We start from the raw sequence: 23,547 nt of genomic DNA on the forward strand, positions 1-23,547 counted from the left end.
TTTAGGTTCAATATTATGCAAAATTCGAAAAGTATTCATAAAATAACAAAAAAGTACCAGAAAGTATCCTTTTTTTAATTTTCGTTCAATTAGGATTCTGCGTGTTTAATTTTATGTTTATATATTCAATACTTTAGAAAACTCAAAAAGTACCAGATGAAGTACGAAAAAGTACCAAAAGACCTCTTTTATTTAATTACATGTTTCTAAGTTCATTACTATAGTAAATATTTAGAAAATTCAAAAAGTGGCAGTGAAAGAACGAAAAAGTACCAGAAATACCGTAGTTTAAATTTTCATTCACTCAAGTCTCTGATTGCTTAGTTTTATGTTTTTAGGTTCATTATAATAGAAAATTCAAATAGTACCAGTTGAAGAACGAAAAAGTACCAAGAAGTCCCGTTTTATTTGTTCTCACTTACTCCAGGCCCTACAGGTTTAATTTCATGTCTATAGGTTCAATATTAAAGAAAATTCAAAAAGTACCTTTTGAAGAACGAAAAATTACAAAAAGTCTCCTTTTATATGTTATCACTTAATCCGGGCTGTACATTCTTAATTTCATGTTTCTAGGCTCAATATTATGAAAAATTCAAAAAGTACCAGTCGAAGAACGAAAAAGTACCAAAAAGTCCCCTTTTATATGTTTTCACTTAATCCGGGCTGTACATTCTTAATTTCAAAAAAGTACTTAAAAGACCCTTTTATATAAAGATTATAATTTATAGATTATAATTTATTTTTATGTTTCTAGGTTTAATTTTATAGAAAACTCGAAAAGTACCAGAAACCAGAAAAGCACCAATGCTCTACGATGATGAATCAGTCAGTCAGTAACATTAGAATTTTATATATGTACGTATGTATGTATATAGATTTCGTGCATTGAATTATACTGTAAAAACATTGTAATGTTTGACTTGAACTCAAGTTTCGTTTTCACTGGAGAATGCTATCGAATTAAAGTGTAATAAAAGTGTATTTCAACACTTGAAATTTGAATGTTTGGAATAAAACTTGTTTTAAACTTTAATTTCAGCAAGAATGCTTATTTGTTATAGTGTTACAACAATGTATAAGGGATCTAAAGTCGACATAAAGCCCACAATGGTTAGTACCAAAATTTTGCCCAAACAACATCTACATACCTAGCCAGGTTATATTCTCTAGGTGTTTGTATGTAAATTATTACTATATATAAAACCGAACCGATCCTCTAACGTTTTCAAAATAAACCTCCAAACATTTACTTAGATATTTAGGACATTTATATAAAATCCAGTGATTTTTTATTAAAAAAAGTAAAATGAACATATTTTATATATAACCCAAAAAAAACACAATTCCTTTAATTTAGTGGCGATGTTGTTTTAGCACTTTCATGTCGTATAGCGTTAATTAGCTCATAATTAACCAAGAACACAAATCTCAGACCAGAAATCTTAAAAAAAACATATTAGAATATAATATATTTTTTATAGAATATAAACTCACCTCCACGACACAATTATTTGCCAATCTTGTTTTGTTGCCAGCCAATAAAGGAACACCATCAATAAATATTGGTCGTTTACCTTCGTTGGCTATAAAGAAATCGCCATTGCTGCGTAATTTAATTGTACCTTGTCTTCGTGAAATCTTGGTGGCTGGTCCTTCGAGAGACAAATCGACATCAACCACGCAATCTTGTGCATCACGACCAAATGATATTTCCTTTGAACGCATAAGATATCTAACCAAACGACCTCGTAACACGGCCAATGTTTGACCATCGAATTCCGGTGCTATGCCAACCCCAGTCATTGAATCGACCAATACATTCCAGCGGCTAAGTTCATTTTCCAACAAACGTATCTCCCTTTTATTTTGCCGATCAGCTAACGACAATTCGATTTCCAAAGCTTCATCTCTTTGATCGTTTAACTCAGCATCCAAAATTAGATCTTCAGCATCGGAGAAACTTAATGGCTGATCACTAATATGAAGAGGTTTAACTACCTGATCGGACAATAATTGATATTGTTTCATCATTTGCCAATGGTTTTGTAATGATTTGGCTGTACGAGCACTATAAAACACCGAAGCATTTTTGTCCAACAACTCTTGAAATTGTTCTAATTTAGGATTATCGGTCTAAAAAACAACACACTGTAATAGTTAAAAATTAAATCAAATTTTTATTTTTTACTTACAGATTTTATGTTGCTTAGCAATTCTTCTTCTTGTATGCTAAATAGAGCTTTTCTTTGAACCGATTCCACTAGTTCTGGATGCAGATTGCGCATAGCAGCAACAGCTATACGCGAAATTGCCGGCTCGTACAGTAAAGAAAACCAGCGCGCTTGTAATTCTGACAAAGTGAATTTGCACGAAAACTTTATCCCCCTATGAACCATACGCAAATCATTTGTTTGTAATATACCAATTATTAAGGCCAAATCATCTATTGGCTTCCAACGTCCCAAATCTTTTGTTGTCACTTGACTAGGAGGCCGACCAGATTTACGTGTTCTCTTCTGTTGAGAACGTGCTGGTCGTTTTCTCTCATTTGCCATAAAATTCGACGATCTATCCATACTTACTACATTATGTTGTGTAAGTGAACCCGCAATTGGAGCCACAGCAGCAGTTGCTGGTGGCACAGTGACTCCAGTACTTGCAACAGATACAATCGATTTATCACTATTTGTTAACAAATCTGGAGGTGCCGTTGTTGTCAAAGTCGAAACTGGTGTAGGGATGGTAGTTTGCTGTAATATTGGTACTGGAGGAGGTGGTGGTGGCGGCTGCACAGATGGCAAATAAGTTTGTGAAGTAGTACGTAATCGACCACCTCTAAACTGATCGCTGCGAGATTGTAAGTTTATACTATACTCGACAATTTCGTCATCAAAACGTTTGCGTTTAATGGAACGTGAAGAGCTAATTAATAATATTAGTTAGTAAAAATTTCCTTGATAAAAACCATGCACCATTACCTTCTACGTTTTTGGTCGTTTTGTAATTCAATGGGTAAATTTTGTATTGGATTCGAGACGGGAATTTCGCTTACATTGTCTGCTGTGCCAGACGTCGTAGTAGCCATTTATTAGCCTTTTTAACTTTTCTCAGCCGACTATGATTAATTTTTTGTAATTTATTTACGCACTGTATTGATGAAAACAAAACAATCAGAAAAATTATTAAAGTACAGTGCATACATTGTTGCAAAAAAGAGTAGCAAATATGCCATGTTTGTTTTATTGGAATTTCTAGCGATTATATGACTTTGTTGGTATGCAACATTGGTTATAAAAATTAATATCAAATTATTTAATTGAAAAATTTAGTTTAATTGTTAAAAACTTTAAATTTATAAATAAAAATAATATGAAGAAATTAATGTTTGTTAATTAAATCCTCAGATTTGTCGCGAAAATTTGTTTTATTCTTTTAAAAAATTATAAAAAATATATAACAAAAAATATAAACAATAGGCCATTAATTGTTTATTGAAAAAGTATAAAAGTATTTTTAGTATTTTAATAAAAATAATCTAGAAGATTAAAAATTTCAAGTACATTACATGTTAAGTTATTATTTGTCTCTAAAAAGAAAGAGAAGGCATCGTGATGATCTCGGGAAAGGAAAAAATAAAAACCAAAAATGCTTGGTATTTGCAGATTTTTTACATAAATTATTCAAAATACCAACGAAGTATTTCTCTGTTTTAACCAATATTTTTAAATATAAAAATGTAAACAATAACAAACTCTGACATCAGTGCATACCAGTCAAGTGAATTAAAAAAATAAACAGCTGATTGAATAACATCACCTTATATGAATTCGCCTTGAAGCAGAATTATATATAAATTTTTCTTCTCTGTTTTCGTATATTGGTGTGATTAAATTTTGAAATAGGGAAAACAAATAGTTTATTAAAAACTGCTGCTACAATGTTCCGAAATTAATAAAAAACAAAGAACAACGAATAAATATATGTACATACATTTTAATTAAGTCTAAAATATACATTAAATACAATGAGGTAAATAAAAACATTTGTTTTCTTTTTTGTTATAAATTGTTAATGATGATGCATATGATGATGACAAATCGATATACACACAGTCGCGCCGCTACAGTCAGTATTTTCGAGGAGCTAAATAAAAATACAAATAAATAAATCGTTAAACAACAGTCGCAACCTGTGTGGTTCGATCGCTTTGTTCGATTGCTTATTAAAAATATTTAGTTCGAATTTCGACAAAGAGTGCTTCCGGGATATTAACAAACTAATTCAAACATTTTCGAACTAAGTTACGAATTCGTCCTGTGCTTTGAAATTTCAGAAATATATTTAGTTGTTACTAATTGTAAATAAATTAACTTGTATAATTAAGCCCTCTTAACTATAGTGCACTTTTCAAGTTACACCACAGACGATAGATAATCATATGCAAAATCTTTGACAATTATTTTAGTATTCGTTAAAATAAAATCATTATATGGAAAAATTTAAACATTTTCAGTTTGATTCATTCAGAGGATAGTCCACTATCGTCTGATGGTAAAATGGATATTTCTGAAACAACATCCTTAGACTCAGGAGGAGTCTCCTTAAACGATAACACTGAACGTATGGAGAAAGAAAATCTCCGCATATCGCTAATAGCAAAAAATACAGCAAACTACAATCAATCACTGGTGGGGGAAGAGAATACGAACACCACCAATTCGAGTGCTCTAGAAATGTATAACGACAACGAAGTTATGAATAATAAGACAACAACAAATTTGGACAACCGCATTTTAAAGCCGTTACAAAATCTAACTATTGAACCGCCGTCAGACGACACACAAACACATCAACAGCAGCAGCAAAAACGAAGTAACATATCTCGTACATTAGCCGATAATCACCCTTTGATGTTATCACCCAATGGCTCTGATTCGGATTCCGAATACGATAATCAGCTTCACAATCATCATAATCATGAATGTATTAAACCTGGTATCATGGAAAATTCCATTGACGATGGGAAAATAAATGAAAATCAAAAGAACTATCCAGATGTGGTACCAACCCGCGAACGTTTACATATACAAATACCTCAACCCATAGAACAAGGGGAACAACAAGAAGTCTCTATATTGAATTCGAAAAATATCAACTGTGATAGAAAAACAATCTCTGAATTGACAAAAAACAACAAGCAGCAGCTAATTGGGCATAGTTTAAAGCCGAGTGCTTTAATGAGTGCTAACTTTAGAGCCAGTAGTCCGGATCTGTTGAGCAGTGGATCAGAGATAAATGTCTCCCAATATCAGGCTACAGTCGATACCAACTATCAGACGGTAGCTTTGATGCCAAAGAAAGATTTAAATGATGGTGCACAAAACAAACATTTAAAAAATGCCAAAAAAGCCGAAGACATTTCCTCCCTAGATTCCATATCTAATCATAGCTTTGATGGTGATGAAGAACACAATTTGGCCTCTTTAAGTCCGTCAAGTTCTTTGATAGATGGTCTAGATGACGATGATGACAACGACGACGATGATGATGACGATGATTGCGAAGGTCCTGAATTGCTGCCAGATGACGATTATGTCGATGATGAGCAACAATTCTATCATGCATCTGGACATATTACTCCTACACCGGGCAGATCGTTAAATAGTCCTTGCAGAGATTCTGCAGATAATCAACAACTACCCCAATATTCAGCCGCCGAGGAAAGACGTGATTCGCGCAACTGGCAAAAGATCACTTTGCCCGATGGCCGAACCCGTGACATAGATATGCGAGTTATTGAGCCATACAAACGTGTCTTATCACATGGTGGCTATCTTAAGGCCGGTGGTCATAATGCTATTGTTATATTTTGCGCCTGCCATTTGCCAGATCGTTCTCGTACCGATTACAGTTATGTTATGGATAATCTCTTCTTGTATGTTGTCAAAACATTGGAACAGTTGGTTACAGATGACTACGTTTTGATTTATTTGCATGGCGGATCGAGTCGTCGTAATATGCCACCATTTCCATGGCTTAAGAAGTAAGTGTGTAATTAGTTAGAATATATTTATTTTCCAATTGAATAATTTTATAAAATGTACAATTTTTATTTACACTTTTAGATGCTATCAACTTTTGGATCGTCGTTTAAGAAAAAGCTTAAAAAATATGTATCTTGTGCATCCAACATTTTGGATAAAATCTATTATCTGGATGACAAGACCTTTTGTTAGGTGCTTATTTTAAAATTTTGTTTTTATTTTTTGCAATAATCAAAGATTTAACATTTATTTCTTTTTTATTTACAGCACTAAATTTTGGCGCAAATTAGTTTATGTTAAATCTTTGGATGAACTTTCACAGTATGTTACAGCCTTGGAAAAGGCTGCCATACCAGAAAAAGTTAAGCAATATGACTCTAAAAAACATTAGATGTGTAAATTTTGTTTTAGTTCCATGATCTACATACATATATCCTATATATTGTATATTCCTTTTTTTGTCTCTAGAATACTCAATTACTAAGTTTACTTATTTATATCTTTCTATATGATTTATCTCTACCTTTGTGATATTTAAATGTTTTTTTTTATTATTTATTATTATCTTTACATAGACATTTTTTAAAATCATTTACATTGTCTTATAATACTTGCATTTTTTAATTTCTACTTAAAGTTTCATACATTTTTTCCTAATACAGCGCAAATAAATTTATAATTAATAAACAAATATTAAATAAGATTTTAAATTACCTTTTTGCTGAAACCAAATGCTTAAAGGGAAATTTTAAAATTCATTCCTAAAAACATTCAGACTGTTAAATGTTTGTTTTCGAAACAAGTTTTTATTCATCAGTACTTTAAGTATTGAGTTTATTTCTTTGGCATTTAATTCCTTTTTTAATCATGAACATAACATTCCCTCATAATATTTCATGTGTTATTTGTTGTTATAGGTTAATTTAAATGTGGCTTTTTTTGTTAATAAAGAGAGAAAAATACAGACACATCGAATATGTATGTCACTTAATTTAATTTACAAAATTTCTATTCTATTTTATTGTGTTTATTATCATACAAATAATAAAATTTATACTTATTTAAGGAAAATATTTCAAATTCCAAATCAACTATAAAACTAAAAACTCAATACATTCCTCTTTTTGTTACTCGAAAATATAAATTTATCATAGTATCTCATGCATATGTATACATCAATACATATTTATAAATATTATACATTTAATAATATTGCAATATTATAAAAAAAATACCATTTGATATTATAGTCATATGCATATTGATCATATCGCAAACATTTATTAATAAACATAATCCATGCCAATCATACATAACAAATAAAACATAAATATTTTAATATTCGATACTACATACATCCATAAATTATTCCTTATATTAACTTCAATAATTATAAAAACTTATTTATTCCTACATATGTATGTAAAACATTTGCAACATTAAACCACCTAAAGAAAATTAAACATAAAACAAAAACTAAACCGTAAAGAACCCACTACTTGTTACCTAAATTTTCATAATATTCGTGTGTATAAAACAATTGCAATAGCTTCTAAGATCTTTAAAATATTTTGGCTTGTGTTTCTTTTTTGTTTTTTTTTTTTTAGATAACGAAATCACAATATAATAAACAGTTGGATCAAATTTAGTAACAATATGATTTTTATATAGAATTTATTTAAATAGTAGCATCAATATATTTAAATTTAAATAAATAAATTAGGAAAATTTTGAATATTACATTTATAGTTATAATTGGTTTCATACAAATGCATACATACATACGTTTTATTGATTTGAAGGCACTTAATCCAGCAACAAAGAAAAGTAAATTATTTATTAAATCCACAAGTACTTATTGTTTAAAAGATATATATTTGTCATTGTTTATTTTATTTAATAAGTCAATAATATTACAATACATATATATACAACATACATATAAATAAATTAAATTACATAAATACAAAAGAACAATAAAGTTTGATATTGATTATCGCGGTATGTATTTTTATTTATGCCTCTAATTTGTTTTCTGTTTGAAAAGTGGAAAGTGTTTGAAACGAATATATTTGGTTTTAAAAGTGTTTTTATAATCGAGCTAATAATAAAATGAAATATCCAAAATATCCAATTATTGTCGGCATTGGTTTTTAAAACCAGCAAAAAATACATTGGTTTCATGAAAAATTATGTTTTTGGCTTTTTACTCGATAATGAATTGTCTTATAGACAAGATTTTATTAAATCTGATCATGATATTTGAACCTTTCAAATCCAAATCCGACAATTATTGGCATCAATGACAATGATGAATACGTTTAAAATTTGTTAAGCTTCGTATCGACAGACCGTAACTTTGTTTTATTTGAGGACAATTTGTTAAATTTTAAAATATCGAATCTAAAAGTTTTGAAAAAAAATTTCCTCTAAAAACTACTACACCATTTTCAACAGTAATTCAGAAAAACTCAATTGTAAATGAGATTTTCCATTTGAAATTTAGAAAATTCTAATTGAAAATGGGATTTTTCATTTAACATTTAGAAAAGGTTAAATTGAAAATGAGAATTTTCATTTATAATTTAGAAAATATTAATTGAAATTTAGATATTCCATTTGAAATTCAGAAAAGAACAGTTTAAAATGAGTTTTTTAATTTGAAATTTGGAATACAATAATTGAAAATGAGATTTTTCATTTGAAATTCAGAAAATTCCAATTGAAAATGAGATTGATTTGAAATTTAAAAAAAAAATCTATTGAAAATAAAATTTCACATTTAAAATCCAAAAAATCGTATGTGTTTATTTTATTCAAACTTAAGTTAAAATTAATTGTAATGAAAAATCTCATTTTCAATTGAATTTTTCTAAATTTCAAATGAAAAATCTCATTTTCAACTGTTGTATTCCGAATTTCAAATAAAAAATGTTATTTTCAATTGATATTTTCTCAATTTAAATTGAAAATTCTCATTCTAAATTTCAAATGAGAAATCCCATTTTCTAAATTTCAAAAGTAAAATCTGAATTTTAAATTATATTTTCTGAATTGAAATGAAAAGTTCTCATTTTCAATTGAAAAAGGTGTAGTTCTAGAACTAGTGAAAACAGAATCACTGCAGATTCTTTAACAACAGCCTTGGAACTAGTAGTGTCGCCATTACTTCTGGAACCCGTTCTTTAGAATATTGTTGTGGTTCTTAAATATTGCTAAATAGTTTTCTTAGGAACTAGTTCTTGAAAACTAGTTATACATTGCTAACACACTAGTTCAATGGAACGCATACTAGTTCGGAAATAACTTAATGGAATCAATGGAACCGAGAGAAGGGAATGTTAGCAGTTTGAACCAGTTCCGAAGGTGACAACTCGAATTTTTAGTTAAAAGAAATGTTTTTCTATTCAAAATATTAAAAAACATCCATACTTACTTTCGTTCATTTGTTAAAATAACTTTATAAGCAAACATTAATTTATTTTTATATAATCATCACTTTTATTTTTAATTCTGAAAAAATATTTAAGTATTAGACTACCTCACGGCAGTCAATAATAATCAATAAAACGTAATAGAGTCATAAGACAAAATATAACTAAAAATAAAATTAATATATTAAGAACATACGTGATATATTTTTGTACCTGACGTTTGGAATATCTCTTTCATTCCTCCACTCTTCCGATCACAATGGTATATAAGATGGCAAAACACCCAATTTTGGACGTGTTTTTAGACAACTTTCAACATTTTCTTCAAAACACTCTCTTGCTACATCCATATCAGTGTCGTTGTCTTCATTCTGTTTATTACTTTCATTTGTATCTTTAGTTGTTTTATCACACGGCTCTATGAAGTAACGATTGCTAGATGGATTTTCTACAACTTCTGACGAACTGCTTGCTGTGGACAATTGTGTATTTGAATGTGTTACGTCTTTAGTTTGGAATTTAAATGATTTCTTTTCTATTTTGGATTCTTTTCGCCGTTTGGCATTACAATAAATACAGTTTTTGGTGTTGCATACATTGTTTCGTTCAACTTCAGGACAAACAAATTCATGGCGTTTATTACACTTTTTTCACAATTGTTTTTTTAATTAAAGAAGAGAAATAGAAACAATTAACCTTTAGTTTTATCTTAAATAACTTGTTTTTAAAAAGTAAGAATAGCACAGACAATAAACATACCTTATCAGCCAATTGGCAAAAACCTCTTAGAAAATCTATGCAAAGTTCAGCTTTGTTGCTTAATTTTTTATGCAGATAGGGACAATCATTTCGAACACATACTCCTTGAAGGAAAAACTTACATACTGGCATTTTTGATAACGATACATTATGGGACAATAAACAGCTTGTATTAAGACATTCACCACGTAGAAATCTGAATGGATAAATTTTAGTTTTTGTAAAAAAGTATTTAAAAACAACGAAAAAACTCACTTGCTGCAGATAGCAACTTGCAACTTATTATGAACTTTAAAACATTTCCCTCTTTCGAATGCTGCACATTTGCCAATACGCTGGAAGATGGGACACGGTATATTAGTTTTAACCAAACGTTTCGTTAGCATTTGCAGACTCTTTTGTTTGGCATTGTGAACGTAAGCACGAGATAAATGATTTGTTGTACGAATCAGAACGTTTTTAGCCGAATTAATGGATATATAGGTATAGCCGCCAATATCAATTCGTTTACAAGTTGGTGTTTGGGATGATTGATTATTATTAGGCGTAATATTGGTGGGAGCATTATCAGTTTTTGTTACTCTAGTTAATTTAAATTTATTAGCGTCCATTACATATTTAGTTCCTCTTACGAATATAGTTAGACCTTGATTTGGTTTTATATTATCGTTAGATGTTTTTGCACTGGATAAAATAGTATTACATGATTTCAATAAGGTATTAGACGGTCTAATTGTACCCATGTCCTTCAACTTTAAAGAGTTTTGTGTAGATTTATAAAGCAGACCATTAATGTTAAGCACTTGCAACTTTTTATTTGTGTTCTTATTAATTGTTAATGATTTCCTAGTTAATGTATTAGAAATTTGGCTTATAGAAGTTCTTCTCAGTGCAAAGCGACCTACAAAGGATGTACGTTTAATTTTTGGTGTGGGCGGAAGTATGGATTTCTTCCGAATATCGCGATTATCCAACTTGTATTTTGTTATCCTTGTATTAGTCTCATCGCAGCACTTTGGTTCAGTTTTATTAAACGCTACTGGTACAGGAGACACTTTTCTAATTAATTTACGCTTGCTTAATACTAACAATGGCGGCAGCGGAATAGTAGGTTTCGATAGCTTTGGAGGCTGACATTCCTTTTTGATCAAAGGTTCCCTTATTAAACGATTTTTAGACTTGCAAATAATCTTACGACTTTCAGATATTGGGTTCTTTTCACTTAATGATTTTATTGCTGATTGAGTCGTCAGGAAGTTACTTGAATCATTTTGTGCTGGTAGGTTTTTACACTTGTTGGCATCTTGCACTTCTTGCTGCTGCAACTGTTGTGGGAGTAGTTGCATTTGTTGGCGCTCTTGAATTTTTTGTAAAAATGCTGGATTCATGTGAATTGTCTGCCTATACTTTTGAGCTTCCAAGAATAAAGGATTTATATGTGCATTTTTGGGAATTACAGATTGTGTTTGCAATGAGACACCATTATCTGGTGTAGGCAGTTTTCCTTTAAAATTAGGATTAATATATATTGTTTTATTTGTATTACAAAATGGCAGCATCACGATTTTTTAATTTTAAACAAATGAAAACAATATTCCAAGTCTTTTTTTTTAGAAAAATCACAAAAAAAATATCACTAAACTCGAAATCACAAATTGACAAATTAAAATTATTACATATGATATATAATACTGAAGTTGGCTGTAGTTGATAAAAAAGAAGTGATGCCAGATTATATATGCTTGATTAGGAAGAAAGTCGAAGCTTCAACTTTTACAAATTAATATGACTTTCAAAGTCAATGGAGTAGAGTTTCTATATCGTATTTGTTAAGAAAGGTCTAAGATTTATTATAATAAAGATAAGGACCCTGCGACCTGAAGCCTATGCCGAATATGTGGATATAGATCAAAATTATTATAATATAAATCATTTAAAAGATCTAGTTTTGTTCGTAAGATTTAGTTTCAAAAATTCACTTTGGTGCTACATTTTCCTATTTTTTTCTAAGGTTATGTGCAAAGTGTATTAATACACTTTGGTTTTGTGTTAACAAAAAATATACATCACAAAGTATAAATTACATTAATTATACCAATTTAAAATGGAAATAATTGCAATATTCTAAACTTAACAAGAGAAAAATTCTTATTGGACATAAATGTCATTCTATTTATTTGAATTGTTCGTTTGCTTTGTCTATTTTTTGCAATTGTCATCTTTGACACTCGGACGTGGCAACACTGTCGCCTTGTTCGTCATTCATTTCTCTTTTCTTTTGTAATTTTGATCAAGTTGAAAAATCGTTTAAATTATTTTAATACCATGTAAAACAGCGTAAAATTTTTTATTATTCTTAATAAAAAATTAGCAAGTGTAAATCTTATCAAATAAATATTTTAATTTTTAATCCCTAAAATAAAAAATTAAATACATTTTAACAAACGATTGGCAGCGGCGACAGCTAAACAAAAAAAAGAAGAAAATCGCAGAAAAGAAAATAGGTGCAGACAAGAAATTTAAAAAACCAAACCAAGTAAGTACAAGGATTTAAACAAAATATAAATTTAATAATTGTTTAGTAGTAATGAGAAACCCCAAAAAATATTAAGAACAAAAAATGGAGGTTATTAAACTCGATTTTAGCAAAAGACGCAAAAAAATCGTATTTTACGAATGAGAAACAATGTGATTTATTGAAATAGAAAAAATGAAGTCAAGTCGCGTACATACATATAGACATACAAATACTTACGTACAATGAATGCAGGCAAACAGGCGGCGCCACTGTGTCCACACAAAAAATGCAATGATTGCAGTGGCAAAAAACGAAAAAAAAAAATAAACGAAACCAATAAAAGAAATGAAGTTTTTTCATTTATGCTTCGTTGGGTTTGACATAATGAAAAAATAGAAAAACGAAATATGTAGCAAATTTTTTGATTGTTACTCCTTTCCAAAAAATAAATAATCTTTTTATTCGATCTAGTCATGGAAAGTCCTTGCGAATCCGAAAGTTCATTGGATGGTGGTACCATGTTGCCCCCAAGTCCCGTATCTAGGGAACAATTACAAAAACGCATAGAATCCTTGACCCAACAAAACAAGTGAGTATTCCACACTAGTCTTTCCACCAAAGCTAATTAATTATTATTAATAACTTTTTAAGAGTTCTGAAAGCCGAATTGGATACTATGAAAATCAAATGTAAAGTTGTTCAAGAAGAAAATCGCACGCTTAAACAAGCATCCGTAATCATAGTATGTAGATACATTATATTTGTCTATGCGTTTGCAATATTACTATTCTAACTTAATTATGGTATTTTCTTCTTCAGCAAGCAAAAGCTGAGCAGGAGGAGGAATATATTTCCAACACACTTTTGAAAAAAATTCAAGCTTTAAAAAAGGAAAAGGAAACTTTAGCGCATCACTATGAACGTGAAGAAGAATGTCTAACCAACGATTTGTCCAGAAAACTAGATCAGGTATTCAGAGAATTAAAAAGAAATCAAACAAATTGACAAATAATGTTTCGTCCTTCAATTATAGCTTCGCCAAGAAAAATGTAAATTAGAGCAGACACTCGAACAAGAGCAAGAGTGTTTAGTTAATAAATTAATGCGTAAAATTGAAAAACTTCAGGCCGAAACTGACAACAAACAAACAAATCTTGAGCAATTGCGTAGAGAAATGGTTGAACTTGAGAATACTTTAGAGCAAGAGCAGGAGGCATTGGTTAATAAGCTGTGGAAGCGTATGGATAAATTAGAAACCGAGAAACGCTTGCTACAAATTAAACTTGATCAACCGGTCTCGGATCCAACAACACCACGTGATATTACAAATGCTAACGGAGATACTGCCTCCAATTTAAGTTCGCACATTCAAACTCTAAGGTCTGAAGTTATTCGTCTCAGGGCCAATTTGGCAGCAGCTGAAAAAGAGGCCACAAAGAAAGTCCAACAATTCGCCCAAGAGGAAAAATCCATTCGTGAGGAGAATGCGCGGCTACAACGCAAATTGAAGCAAGAAGTAGAAAGACGGGAAGCATTGTGTCGCCATTTGTCTGAATCAGAATCGTCTTTGGAAATGGATGAGGAGCGTTTCTACAATGAGAATATATTGGCAACAGGTGCACCTTTGACTGGATCAGCATTAAATGCTCATCGTCAACGTACCATTAGTAGTCCAGTATCTCATAGTCCATCAAACAGCCGCCCCTTAAGTCCAGGCACATCACAACAAAACCGTTGTTACGCATGCGGTCAAGTAGTTGTAAGTTTACCTACATATATAACAAATATAAGAGTTTTATTAATGTTGCATTTTTATCTTATCTTTAGAATCGTCGTGCTAGTGAACGTTTTATTAAGCCAGCACTGCCTACACCCATGTTGGGTCTTAATACTTCAGCTCCAAATGTTTTATCCGGCTCGACAGGTGTTGGTCCAACTGTTGTAGGTGGCTTATTCTCAAGTTCCTCAAATGCTACGGGGCCATCTGCTAGTTTTCTCAATAGTTTGGGCAATGAACGCCTCTCATTGAATTCAGCCACTTTGCTAGGTTATAATGCTGCACCACCAGTTTTACCACCTACCAGTTCTTCCGCTCAAGCAAATCCATTAAGTTTTAATTTACAACAGAATACGTCCAATTCAATGAATGTGAGCAGTGGTGCAAATTCCGCATTTACACCAACTAATCCAACTGGCGGCGCCACTAATACTTTTGCCCAACCGGCCAGTCCTATGGACACTTCAACCTGCAAAGACTAAAAAGTCGAAGCAACATAAACTGAAAATATATTTACAAAAAACAATTATGTTACTATTATAAATACATAACAAATTCAAATTCAATTAACAGCAGAAGTATAAAAGAAACATTAGTAGCCGAACGTGGTTGAGCTTTTAGGAAACGTAAATTAAAACATTGAACGAATTAATCGCAGATAGCATAACTGTGGAACATTTTAAATGATTAGCTAACAACTACTTCTATTCCTGATGGTGACTTTATTTGTTTTCATAATAAAAACTATAACATTTTTGTATTTACGCAAATTACAAGCTTGAAACTAAAAATCTTATTATGACAATTGTATAACAGACTTTTGCAAAATCTATTAATAATTGAAAAAGTTGTTAATGAAAAATTTACCTTTTATTGGTAATCGTTTGGAAATGCAATTGTGAAATATTAAAGATGCGAGAGAAGGAAAAACAATATTATATTACTCTATTTTCAATTTTCGAAAGTAAATGCAAAAAATTTAGAAATCAATAGATATTAACAAAAACAAACAATTTAAAAAAAAAAACCTAATTAAATGCTACAGAAATTTAAAGAAAAACACTACAACTACTACCAACAATAAGTACTATAAAAACACATATTTTAAGTAAATGTAGGTATGCCGTGTTTCTTTGTTCTTTAAAATTAAATTATAAAAATTGTCTGCACTCTCATCAACTCGCCACTATCTCTACACTATTTAGTACGTATTTTATTAATTCATTTATTATTATTACACTAAATTAAAAATTGCATTTTATGTTTGTTATTAAGTTATTCCTTAATTTCATAATTTTTTATCGTTTAATTAAAAATGAAAAAAACAAGATTTGTTTCGAAATTCTTCAAAAGAACTATTAACTACTATTTTATCTCTATACATACAAAAATACATACATTTATTAAACATTAACAATTTTTCTCTTCATATACATAATGAATATATGAATATACATAAATATATTTATTTAATTTAACGTTAAAACTAAACTAAAATTACGAATAATGATTCAGACATCATAACAAATTAAGATTAAATAAAGAATTTAAAATAAATTTTAAGGGTTTGAAGAGCACTTTTAATTTAGGACAATTCATAATCTAGTAGATTTCTGTTAAGAAACAAATTTTTCTCAAAAAAAAATTGTTTCGAAATACACCAAGGCCACAATCGGTTCTGCCTCACGACTTCCGGTATACCAGACTAGACCACTAACCTAACGGTGAACCGCGATGCTAGTTGGTAGGGTCAGTATAGGGTTTATGGCTTCGATTCCCATCGGAGACTGGTCTGCTTCACTACAATGGGCGTCACCGTCACCACTGCAATGTAAATCAGGTTACAATCTAATTTGTTTGTATGAACAAGTAAATAAGTTATTTTTCGTTAAATGTTTTGATTTTCTCTGCATTAAAAAAAAAAATAACGCAAAATAACCGGGTTATGTTTAAATCAAACAAAAAAAGTACCACTTTTCGTACTTAATACCTTTCTGTTACAACGCTGCTTTCTTTTATTTGATTAATCAAATGGAAAACAAAATAAAAAAAGAAAGAAAGAGAAACAACAAAAAATATTCGCAGAAATTCCGTTTGTTGATTCATTTTTATTTTTTGGTGAAGTTTTTAGTGCAGTTTACATCGAGAAATACGTAGTGAAAACATCATTTAAATAAAAATTCATAATTTATTAAAAAAGTGATAACATTTTCCTAAATAAAGTTAAACAAAAGAAAACATATAATTCATTATAAGAGATAACAAAGAAAATTGCGATAGTGATTGTTTGGATAAAAGTGAAAAAAAAGAATTTAATTTAAAAATATAAATGGGGATGTAATTGAGCGGCGCGTGACCTCATTTAGAAACTTAAAAAATTTCACTTCACCTGCAAGTCAAAAAATCATACGCACTTTATAAACTAAACACAAAAATTCAATAAAAATTTTCATAAAGTATGAATCCAGTGGAAACGACGTCCGCCTCAGGTAATATTCCAACAATAAAATGCGAAGAAAACGACATCTGCCATAATATGGACAGCACAAATGCGAATGATAACTTCAGTAATTACACAGAAAAGGAGGATGTTTCGGCGGTCGATGTAAGTCAATGGCAAGTTGAAGATGTAGTCGAATGGGCTACAAAAGTTATACAATTTACACCAAACGTCATCAAATGCCTACAGCTGGAAGCAATTGATGGTCAAGTCTTATTAACACTAACTGAAGAGGACATACGAGACTTTCGTTATCGCCTTAACTATAATTTACGTTTTGGAGAACTTAAAAAACTATGGCAAAGTGTACATCATTTACAGCAAAGTCGACTGCATCAACGTTTCAATGCACATCCAGCTCATCATATGCCAACAAATCACATACATCATAACAAAAACTCAAGTAATAGAAATAATCTTAGTATAAGAATGGGTGCTGCAGATGGATCTCCACTTCATCATAATCACAATCATAATCATCATCGTACAGTGCCCTCATTCTCTGCGGCCTCAACAGCAGTTGCCTTCAGTTGTAGTTGCGCCAACAGAAGCTGCGGTTCATTTTTAGACGGTTGTACCTTTAATGATTGTGAAAGTTGTGCACCAGAAATGTCGTCTGTCTCAGAAGGTTGTTCTGCTAACATTCCACCTGAATTCTTTAAAACATCAATTAGTTTAGGTAAGTTTTGGTGCAATTTCTTTGTTTTCCATATTGAGTTTTATATATGTGTAATGGAACTTTGCGTAAGTAGGTTTTAAGTTTTCATATATTATAAATTTTATATCTTAGACCTGGTTCACACTAGGAAACTTTTTTGGGAAACTTTTGATTTTTGTGTGTGAGAGAAAGAATTATCAACCATCTCTTTCTCCCACATACAAAATCAAAAGTTTCTCAGTATGAACCAGGTCTTAAATGTATCCATTTCACCTGTCTTGTTCTTATGTTGCTGTTTTTAGTTGTTCAATATGTTTTTCAAATATATAAGTCAATGACTGTGTTAAATATAAACAAAATTTTATTTATCATTTAAAAAAAAAAGTAATTACATACATACCTACATATGTATAATGTAAGAATAATTTTATAATTTGTTTGTAAACAAAGGCGCTGTTTGATTCTAAGCAATCACAACAAGTGCAAGGTCATTCATTGTTTAATATTAACTTGGTAGGACTGAAAACATACTACCACTACGTAACTGCTATCATTTAGATTTCTTTAATGAAAATTGAAGATAAGCACTCTGATAAAACATTTAGACTTTGATCCATTACTAGTAAGAAGTAAAGAACAATTAAGTTAAAAACAGTCAATGGATTTGGTTTTCCGACTTTTTGTCAATTTTCGATTTTTTTACTTTTTTCTAGTTTTTCCGACTTTTTTAGAGTTTTTGACTTTTTTCTACTATTTTCGACTTTTTAACTATTTTCGACTATTGTTTTACTTTTTTCGAGTTTTTTCCGACTATTTTAGAATTTTTGATTTTTTTACTTTTTTAAAATTATCGACAGTTTTTGACTTTTTTCTACTATTTTCAAGTTTTCGACTTTTTGATTTTTTTACTAAGTCGACTTTTTTCATAGACTATAGTCGAGTTATCGACTTTTTTCGACAAAGAGTCTATTATTCGATAATTCGAAAGTCGATTTATAAAACGCTATTACTCATATATGTATATAGGCATTTACATTCAAATTAAAGTACTTCTAAAAAAATCCATCTTTCTAGTATTTCCAAATATGCCTAAAAAAGCTAAATATAAATAGCATATTTATAACGCCTTGTATTTGTTGAATATTCTAATGTCTATAATTATTCTTACATTGTGAGACTCTTAATACTTTATCAATAATAGTTAAGTTATTTTAAACTGACGTCACTAATAGTTCTTATACACAAAAATACATTTATTTAAAATTGTAATTTTCTAAATTTAAATAACATTTTTTTATCAAATACACTGAAACAATTTTGATTTTCATTTGTATTACATCAATGTTTTATAGTTATATAAAACTATGTAGTTATATAAAAAACATTTTATTATAAATTACTAAAACATAATTTGAGGCAAAGATTTACTTTTCATTTCATTTCATACTCTTTAAACTACTGATATGACTTAGGCAAGTTGGGCATACCAATTATTTAGTCTCTGTAAGAACCTTTGACAATTTTGCAAAAGGGTCATTATGGAAAATTGGCAATGCTCAACTATATGTCCAATTGGAAATAAAATATTAAAAATATGTGACTTTTTCTTATATGAATGAAAAAAATTCTATTGAAGATTTTTATTAGATAGACGTACGATAGAGTAAATAATAAAAATATCATAGCTATTAGTGTATTGTTATTATTTGATTTCTTTTAATTCTTCTTATTTACAATCATTTTATTTACATGCATATGTATGTAGATATATCGATCAATTTGTTTTTAATTTTTTTCTTCTTGTCTTTAAATATATAAATAAATGGTTTTCAATGAAAAGACAAAAATAAATATTTACAATTTACCAAACGTTTTATTTCGTAATTAAATTGGTTTATTTGTTTAGTGCATTACTACTCAAATGACCTTTATCTATACATACAAAATATATATTTTTTTTTAATTTCATTTAATATGTACACACGTACGTAGCTGTAATGAACATATGGGAACATAATATTTTAAATAAAATTAGCTTGACATGTAAACGTAGGTACCTACATGCGACAACACAAGACAATTTGTTTATACCTGTTAGGTGTTATTATAATTTAATATAATGCAAGGAAATGTTCTTCTGCAATAAATGGTAAAATGACGTTTAAATTTAAACTTGCTTTGCATTATTAACTCGGTTAAACTTAATAATTGTAATTACATTTTTGGATTATTATCCAATTTGCATTTAAAATTTCAAATTTTTTTAATCTTTTTACTGTTTTTCAAAACTTTTACAAGAAATTCTAAACAACATTAATTTCACATTTTTAGGTTATTCCTTTGTTGTAACATGGATAACATCATTTGTGATGGTCATCGTACATGAAAGAGTGCCTGATATGAAACGTTATCCCCCACTACCCGATATATTTCTCGATAATGTACCACACATCCCCTGGGCATTTCATATGTGTGAAATAACTGGCACTTTATTGTTTAGTATTTGGGCTTGTGTCTGTATCTTCCATAAATATCGAATGGTTCTGTTGAGGAGATTTTTTGCACTGGCGGGTACAGTGTTTCTATTGCGTTGTGTTACAATGTTAATAACTTCACTAAGTGTACCAGGAACACATTTGCAATGCAATCAAAATGATTATGCTATCGATGATACAGGGTAAGTTAGTTTTTCGTCTTCTTATTACATATGTTTATCATTACTACATATTTTATTGTTTTTTGCACTTGTACACTTTCGTCTTTACAGTTTGACACTATCCGAAGCCTTGTCTCTAAGAATCTCGAGAGCCTATACAATTTGGAGTGGTTTGGGCATGTCGATACAGGGTGTACGTACATGTGGTGATTATATGTTTAGCGGTCATACTGTAGCCTTAACACTGCTGAATTTTTTTATAACAGAATGTAAGTAAAATTAGCCTCAGATGTCCTATATTTAAAATTTTAACTGTAAAGCCAAAATGAGTTTTATCAAAGCTTTTTTGCATATACATATTAAAGATCAAAAATTTCTTCTTCTTTTTTTATAGATACACCCCGCAATTTGTATTTTCTACATACTTTAAGTTGGCTATTAAACATATTTGGTATTTTCTTTATTTTGGCCGCCCATGAACATTATTCCATTGACGTTTTTGTCGCCTTTTATATAACATCTCGTTTATTTTTGTACTATCATACATTGGCCAATAATCAAGCACTAATGCAACGTGATTCCAATCGTACTCGCATCTGGTTTCCTATGTTTAGCTACTTCGAAAGTTCTGTCGATGGCATTATACCGAATGAGTTTGATACTATTGGCGAAATTGTTGATCAACTAACACATTTGCTAATAGAAATAAAGGATAGTGTTATGATGACAGCACATCGTTTTTGGTTAGAAGCACCAAATTTAAACATGTCCTCGAGTAATGTTTTCTTTGTGCCCAAAGATGTCTTAAAAACAAAACAATGTAATGCAGCCACATCAACATCGGCTACGGCCAGTAATACACCAACCACAACAAAAGCTGATTTCTGGCGTAATGAAACAACTATTACAGCAAATTCATCAGCAATGCCATCATCGACAGTATCAACCAATAGTGTTTGTAATAACATTGAAACGACCATATCAGATTCTAGAATCAGTGATAGTGCATTGAATAATAAAAACAGTAAAAATATTACAAAAATTAGTGAAAATTTGCCAAAACTTGAACCGCAAGCTGTAACAAATAATAATACGCAAAGGAATGAGAATTCTAACAAGAAAACCATTTAACGTAATTGACAAAAGGACTAAAGCAGAAAATAAAATGAAACTAGCGCAAATCAAAATAATAATTAAATATTTTCACTTTGCAAATATGTTTATTGAACACAGTTTCTTTCTTAAAACTTTTTGTCAATTTCTTTTCTTTGTTTTCGTACGAGTAGTTTATTAAAAAAACCTAAAAGCTACCAAAGATTGTAGTATAAAAAAAAAAAACATAACGAATTCATGCATTCATTTTTACTTAGTTTTGGTTAAAAGAGTTATACAATTAAGCTAAGCTTGATATAAATAACATTCCAAAATAACTAACTAATTAATTCATTTTAAAGAAGCTGTATTATCATCCATGTATCTATCAACTCCTTCCCTTAGTTTTACTGTTAATAGTGGATTGTAACATTAAAACAAATCTTTTACTTTTTGGTATTGTATAATATAATATTATGACTGATTAATTGATACTTGATTTTTTCTTTTTTTTTCTTGTAATTGAATTATACTTTTCTCTTTTTAGATTTCAGGGACCTTGTAACAAAATTATAATTACTTTCAGAATGAATTTTAGTTTGACTAAAATTTAATTTTTGAATCATTGTATATTCTATCTAAAATGTTTTGTATTAGATAAAGTTAGAGTTTTTAGCACAAAACGATTATAAAATAAATCTTTAGAGTAAAAATCATTTGTTTTGTATAGAAATTTATATCTATTTTAAAGTTTTTTCATCCTACACATACAAAGCATACATCAATTTCTACATTTATATATTAAGCCTTTATGATTCTGTAGTAAGACTTATTATAATGGTCTTTGCTAAATGAAATAATTGTTTAAAATTATCCAATTAAAACGTCTAAGAATTCAAAATAATTAAATAATATATTATTATCTTTTGTTTTAATTTATCTTTGTTATAATTAAAATTTTTCGAATTTTCATTTCTCTATTTAATAAGATTTGTATCTGTATTTAATACTATATTGCATTTTATCATTGAATAATTTATTGAAATCAACGCATTTGTATTGAAAGTTAATTAACATTTTCTAGTAATACAATAGTTACAACATTGCGTTACAACAATTACATACATAATTATATGGAGAAAAAAAATAAAAAAATTCTATTTTTGAATTTTATTCCGAAAATATATAATATAAATAAATTATAATTTACAAATTAAATCGAATGCAAATAATGGCCCCTATTCTGTATTTCAATTTGAATCGAAATTTTTTCCGTTTGACAACTTTGGTATTCTGAGTTTCAAAAATGTAATAACGATCGAAATGCAGAATACACACAATCGTAAAGCATTGAAACGGAATGGAATTGCTTCTTCTTTTTCGTACGATTCAGTTTTTTGTTGGAATACCTTTTTTCGATCATTGCGTAACTGAATGCGTAAATGTAATCGAAATGCAGAATAAGGGTGAATATCAGAAAGAGTATTATTTACTGTAAATTTGAAATTAAATAAAGCGATTTGTTTTCCAAATCTAAATAAATAAAAGTTTGAATGAAAAATTTATTTATTTAAATCAATTCTTTATTGTCGCAGAGCTGACAAACTTTGGCCGACTAAGACTCAGGTAGTTCCGCAGCGAAGATTCAATTGTCATGGGAACGCTACATATTTGGCCGAAACGAAGATTCGCAACGTCAACTCTAATTTTTCCAGTACGACTGGCAAGAATACAAATTTGACTTTTCTTTTGGTTCTCATAATCAAAATTAAAAACTTAGGTTAAGTTAACACGATTGCATATGGTCAACATGCACCTCAAGAAAACCCCGTAACGTCACACATTGGCCAATGCGGTTTGAAACGTAAAATTCTTGAAGGCAGAGCAAAAAGGACGGTCTGATTAGCCTTAAGCGATAATGGCAACTACGCACGACGGTCTTCCTCCAACCAGAGCTGAATTACGAATGAACAATTTGAATTTATGCCCATAGCAGAAATAGAGAAGAACCTTCCACGGAAAACTAGAGTGGCTCTGGCACAACTAAGATGGGGATCGAGCAACAGGCTCAACGCCTGCTGATCCCGCATAGACCGTGCCGTCCCCAAT

At 29.8% G+C, this 23,547-nt stretch overlaps 5 protein-coding genes across 5 annotated transcripts; 3 read left to right on the forward strand and 2 right to left on the reverse strand.

Moving 5' to 3' along the window:
• Window positions 1-1,245: 1,245 nt before the first annotated feature.
• Window positions 1,246-3,182, reverse strand: LOC111686772 (microspherule protein 1). The gene is made up of 4 exons (XM_023449155.2): window positions 2,979-3,182; window positions 2,193-2,922; window positions 1,495-2,133; window positions 1,246-1,441 (listed from the first exon to the last, which is right to left on the reverse strand). Exons 1-4 carry the CDS (start codon window positions 3,083-3,085, stop codon window positions 1,349-1,351), a joined length of 1,569 nt encoding a protein of 522 aa, XP_023304923.2. The 5' UTR covers window positions 3,086-3,182; the 3' UTR covers window positions 1,246-1,348.
• Window positions 3,183-3,948: 766 nt separating this feature from the next.
• On the forward strand, window positions 3,949-8,042 carry LOC111686770 (putative uncharacterized protein DDB_G0289963). The gene is made up of 4 exons (XM_023449153.2): window positions 3,949-4,029; window positions 4,514-6,043; window positions 6,126-6,236; window positions 6,312-8,042. Exons 1-4 carry the CDS (start codon window positions 4,025-4,027, stop codon window positions 6,433-6,435), a joined length of 1,770 nt encoding a protein of 589 aa, XP_023304921.2. The 5' UTR covers window positions 3,949-4,024; the 3' UTR covers window positions 6,436-8,042.
• Window positions 8,043-9,521: 1,479 nt separating this feature from the next.
• On the reverse strand, window positions 9,522-11,905 carry LOC111686771 (zinc finger CCCH domain-containing protein 3). The gene is made up of 3 exons (XM_023449154.2): window positions 10,493-11,905; window positions 10,238-10,433; window positions 9,522-10,122 (listed from the first exon to the last, which is right to left on the reverse strand). Exons 1-3 carry the CDS (start codon window positions 11,794-11,796, stop codon window positions 9,733-9,735), a joined length of 1,890 nt encoding a protein of 629 aa, XP_023304922.2. The 5' UTR covers window positions 11,797-11,905; the 3' UTR covers window positions 9,522-9,732.
• Window positions 11,906-12,484: 579 nt separating this feature from the next.
• LOC111686768 (coiled-coil domain-containing protein 6) lies at window positions 12,485-16,100 on the forward strand. The gene is made up of 6 exons (XM_023449151.2): window positions 12,485-12,773; window positions 13,227-13,344; window positions 13,407-13,497; window positions 13,575-13,724; window positions 13,789-14,514; window positions 14,583-16,100. Exons 2-6 carry the CDS (start codon window positions 13,229-13,231, stop codon window positions 15,012-15,014), a joined length of 1,515 nt encoding a protein of 504 aa, XP_023304919.1. The 5' UTR covers window positions 12,485-12,773; window positions 13,227-13,228; the 3' UTR covers window positions 15,015-16,100.
• Window positions 16,101-16,576: 476 nt separating this feature from the next.
• LOC111686769 (ceramide phosphoethanolamine synthase) lies at window positions 16,577-22,989 on the forward strand. The gene is made up of 4 exons (XM_023449152.2): window positions 16,577-17,711; window positions 20,022-20,367; window positions 20,458-20,615; window positions 20,741-22,989. Exons 1-4 carry the CDS (start codon window positions 16,991-16,993, stop codon window positions 21,475-21,477), a joined length of 1,962 nt encoding a protein of 653 aa, XP_023304920.2. The 5' UTR covers window positions 16,577-16,990; the 3' UTR covers window positions 21,478-22,989.
• Window positions 22,990-23,547: the final 558 nt, after the last annotated feature.

Source organism: Lucilia cuprina, chromosome 5 (genome assembly GCF_022045245.1).
Source record: "Lucilia cuprina isolate Lc7/37 chromosome 5, ASM2204524v1, whole genome shotgun sequence".
NCBI lineage: Eukaryota > Metazoa > Arthropoda > Insecta > Diptera > Calliphoridae > Lucilia > Lucilia cuprina.

Excerpts from the sequence above, each read along its gene's own strand:
- LOC111686772 (XM_023449155.2), bottom strand. The coding sequence starts at position 3,085 with ATGGCTACTACGACGTCTGGCACAGCAGACAATGTAAGCGAAATTCCC. Across the intron at positions 2,923-2,978 it reads AACGACCAAAAACGTAGAAG|CTCTTCACGTTCCATTAAAC; the intron begins GTAATGGTGCAT and ends ATTATTAATTAG. Across the intron at positions 2,134-2,192 it reads TGCTAAGCAACATAAAATCT|ACCGATAATCCTAAATTAGA; the intron begins GTAAGTAAAAAA and ends GTTGTTTTTTAG.
- LOC111686770 (XM_023449153.2), top strand. Across the intron at positions 6,044-6,125 it reads CCATTTCCATGGCTTAAGAA|ATGCTATCAACTTTTGGATC; the intron begins GTAAGTGTGTAA and ends TTACACTTTTAG. Across the intron at positions 6,237-6,311 it reads ATGACAAGACCTTTTGTTAG|CACTAAATTTTGGCGCAAAT; the intron begins GTGCTTATTTTA and ends TTTTATTTACAG.
- LOC111686771 (XM_023449154.2), bottom strand. The coding sequence starts at position 11,796 with ATGCTGCCATTTTGTAATACAAATAAAACAATATATATTAATCCTAAT. Across the intron at positions 10,434-10,492 it reads CAAGTTGCTATCTGCAGCAA|ATTTCTACGTGGTGAATGTC; the intron begins GTGAGTTTTTTC and ends TTATCCATTCAG. Across the intron at positions 10,123-10,237 it reads TTTGCCAATTGGCTGATAAG|TGTAATAAACGCCATGAATT; the intron begins GTATGTTTATTG and ends TTGTGAAAAAAG.
- LOC111686768 (XM_023449151.2), top strand. The coding sequence starts at position 13,229 with ATGGAAAGTCCTTGCGAATCCGAAAGTTCATTGGATGGTGGTACCATG. Across the intron at positions 13,725-13,788 it reads TGTCCAGAAAACTAGATCAG|CTTCGCCAAGAAAAATGTAA; the intron begins GTATTCAGAGAA and ends CTTCAATTATAG. Across the intron at positions 14,515-14,582 it reads ACGCATGCGGTCAAGTAGTT|AATCGTCGTGCTAGTGAACG; the intron begins GTAAGTTTACCT and ends TCTTATCTTTAG.
- LOC111686769 (XM_023449152.2), top strand. The coding sequence starts at position 16,991 with ATGAATCCAGTGGAAACGACGTCCGCCTCAGGTAATATTCCAACAATA. Across the intron at positions 17,712-20,021 it reads TAAAACATCAATTAGTTTAG|GTTATTCCTTTGTTGTAACA; the intron begins GTAAGTTTTGGT and ends TCACATTTTTAG. Across the intron at positions 20,368-20,457 it reads TATGCTATCGATGATACAGG|TTTGACACTATCCGAAGCCT; the intron begins GTAAGTTAGTTT and ends TCGTCTTTACAG.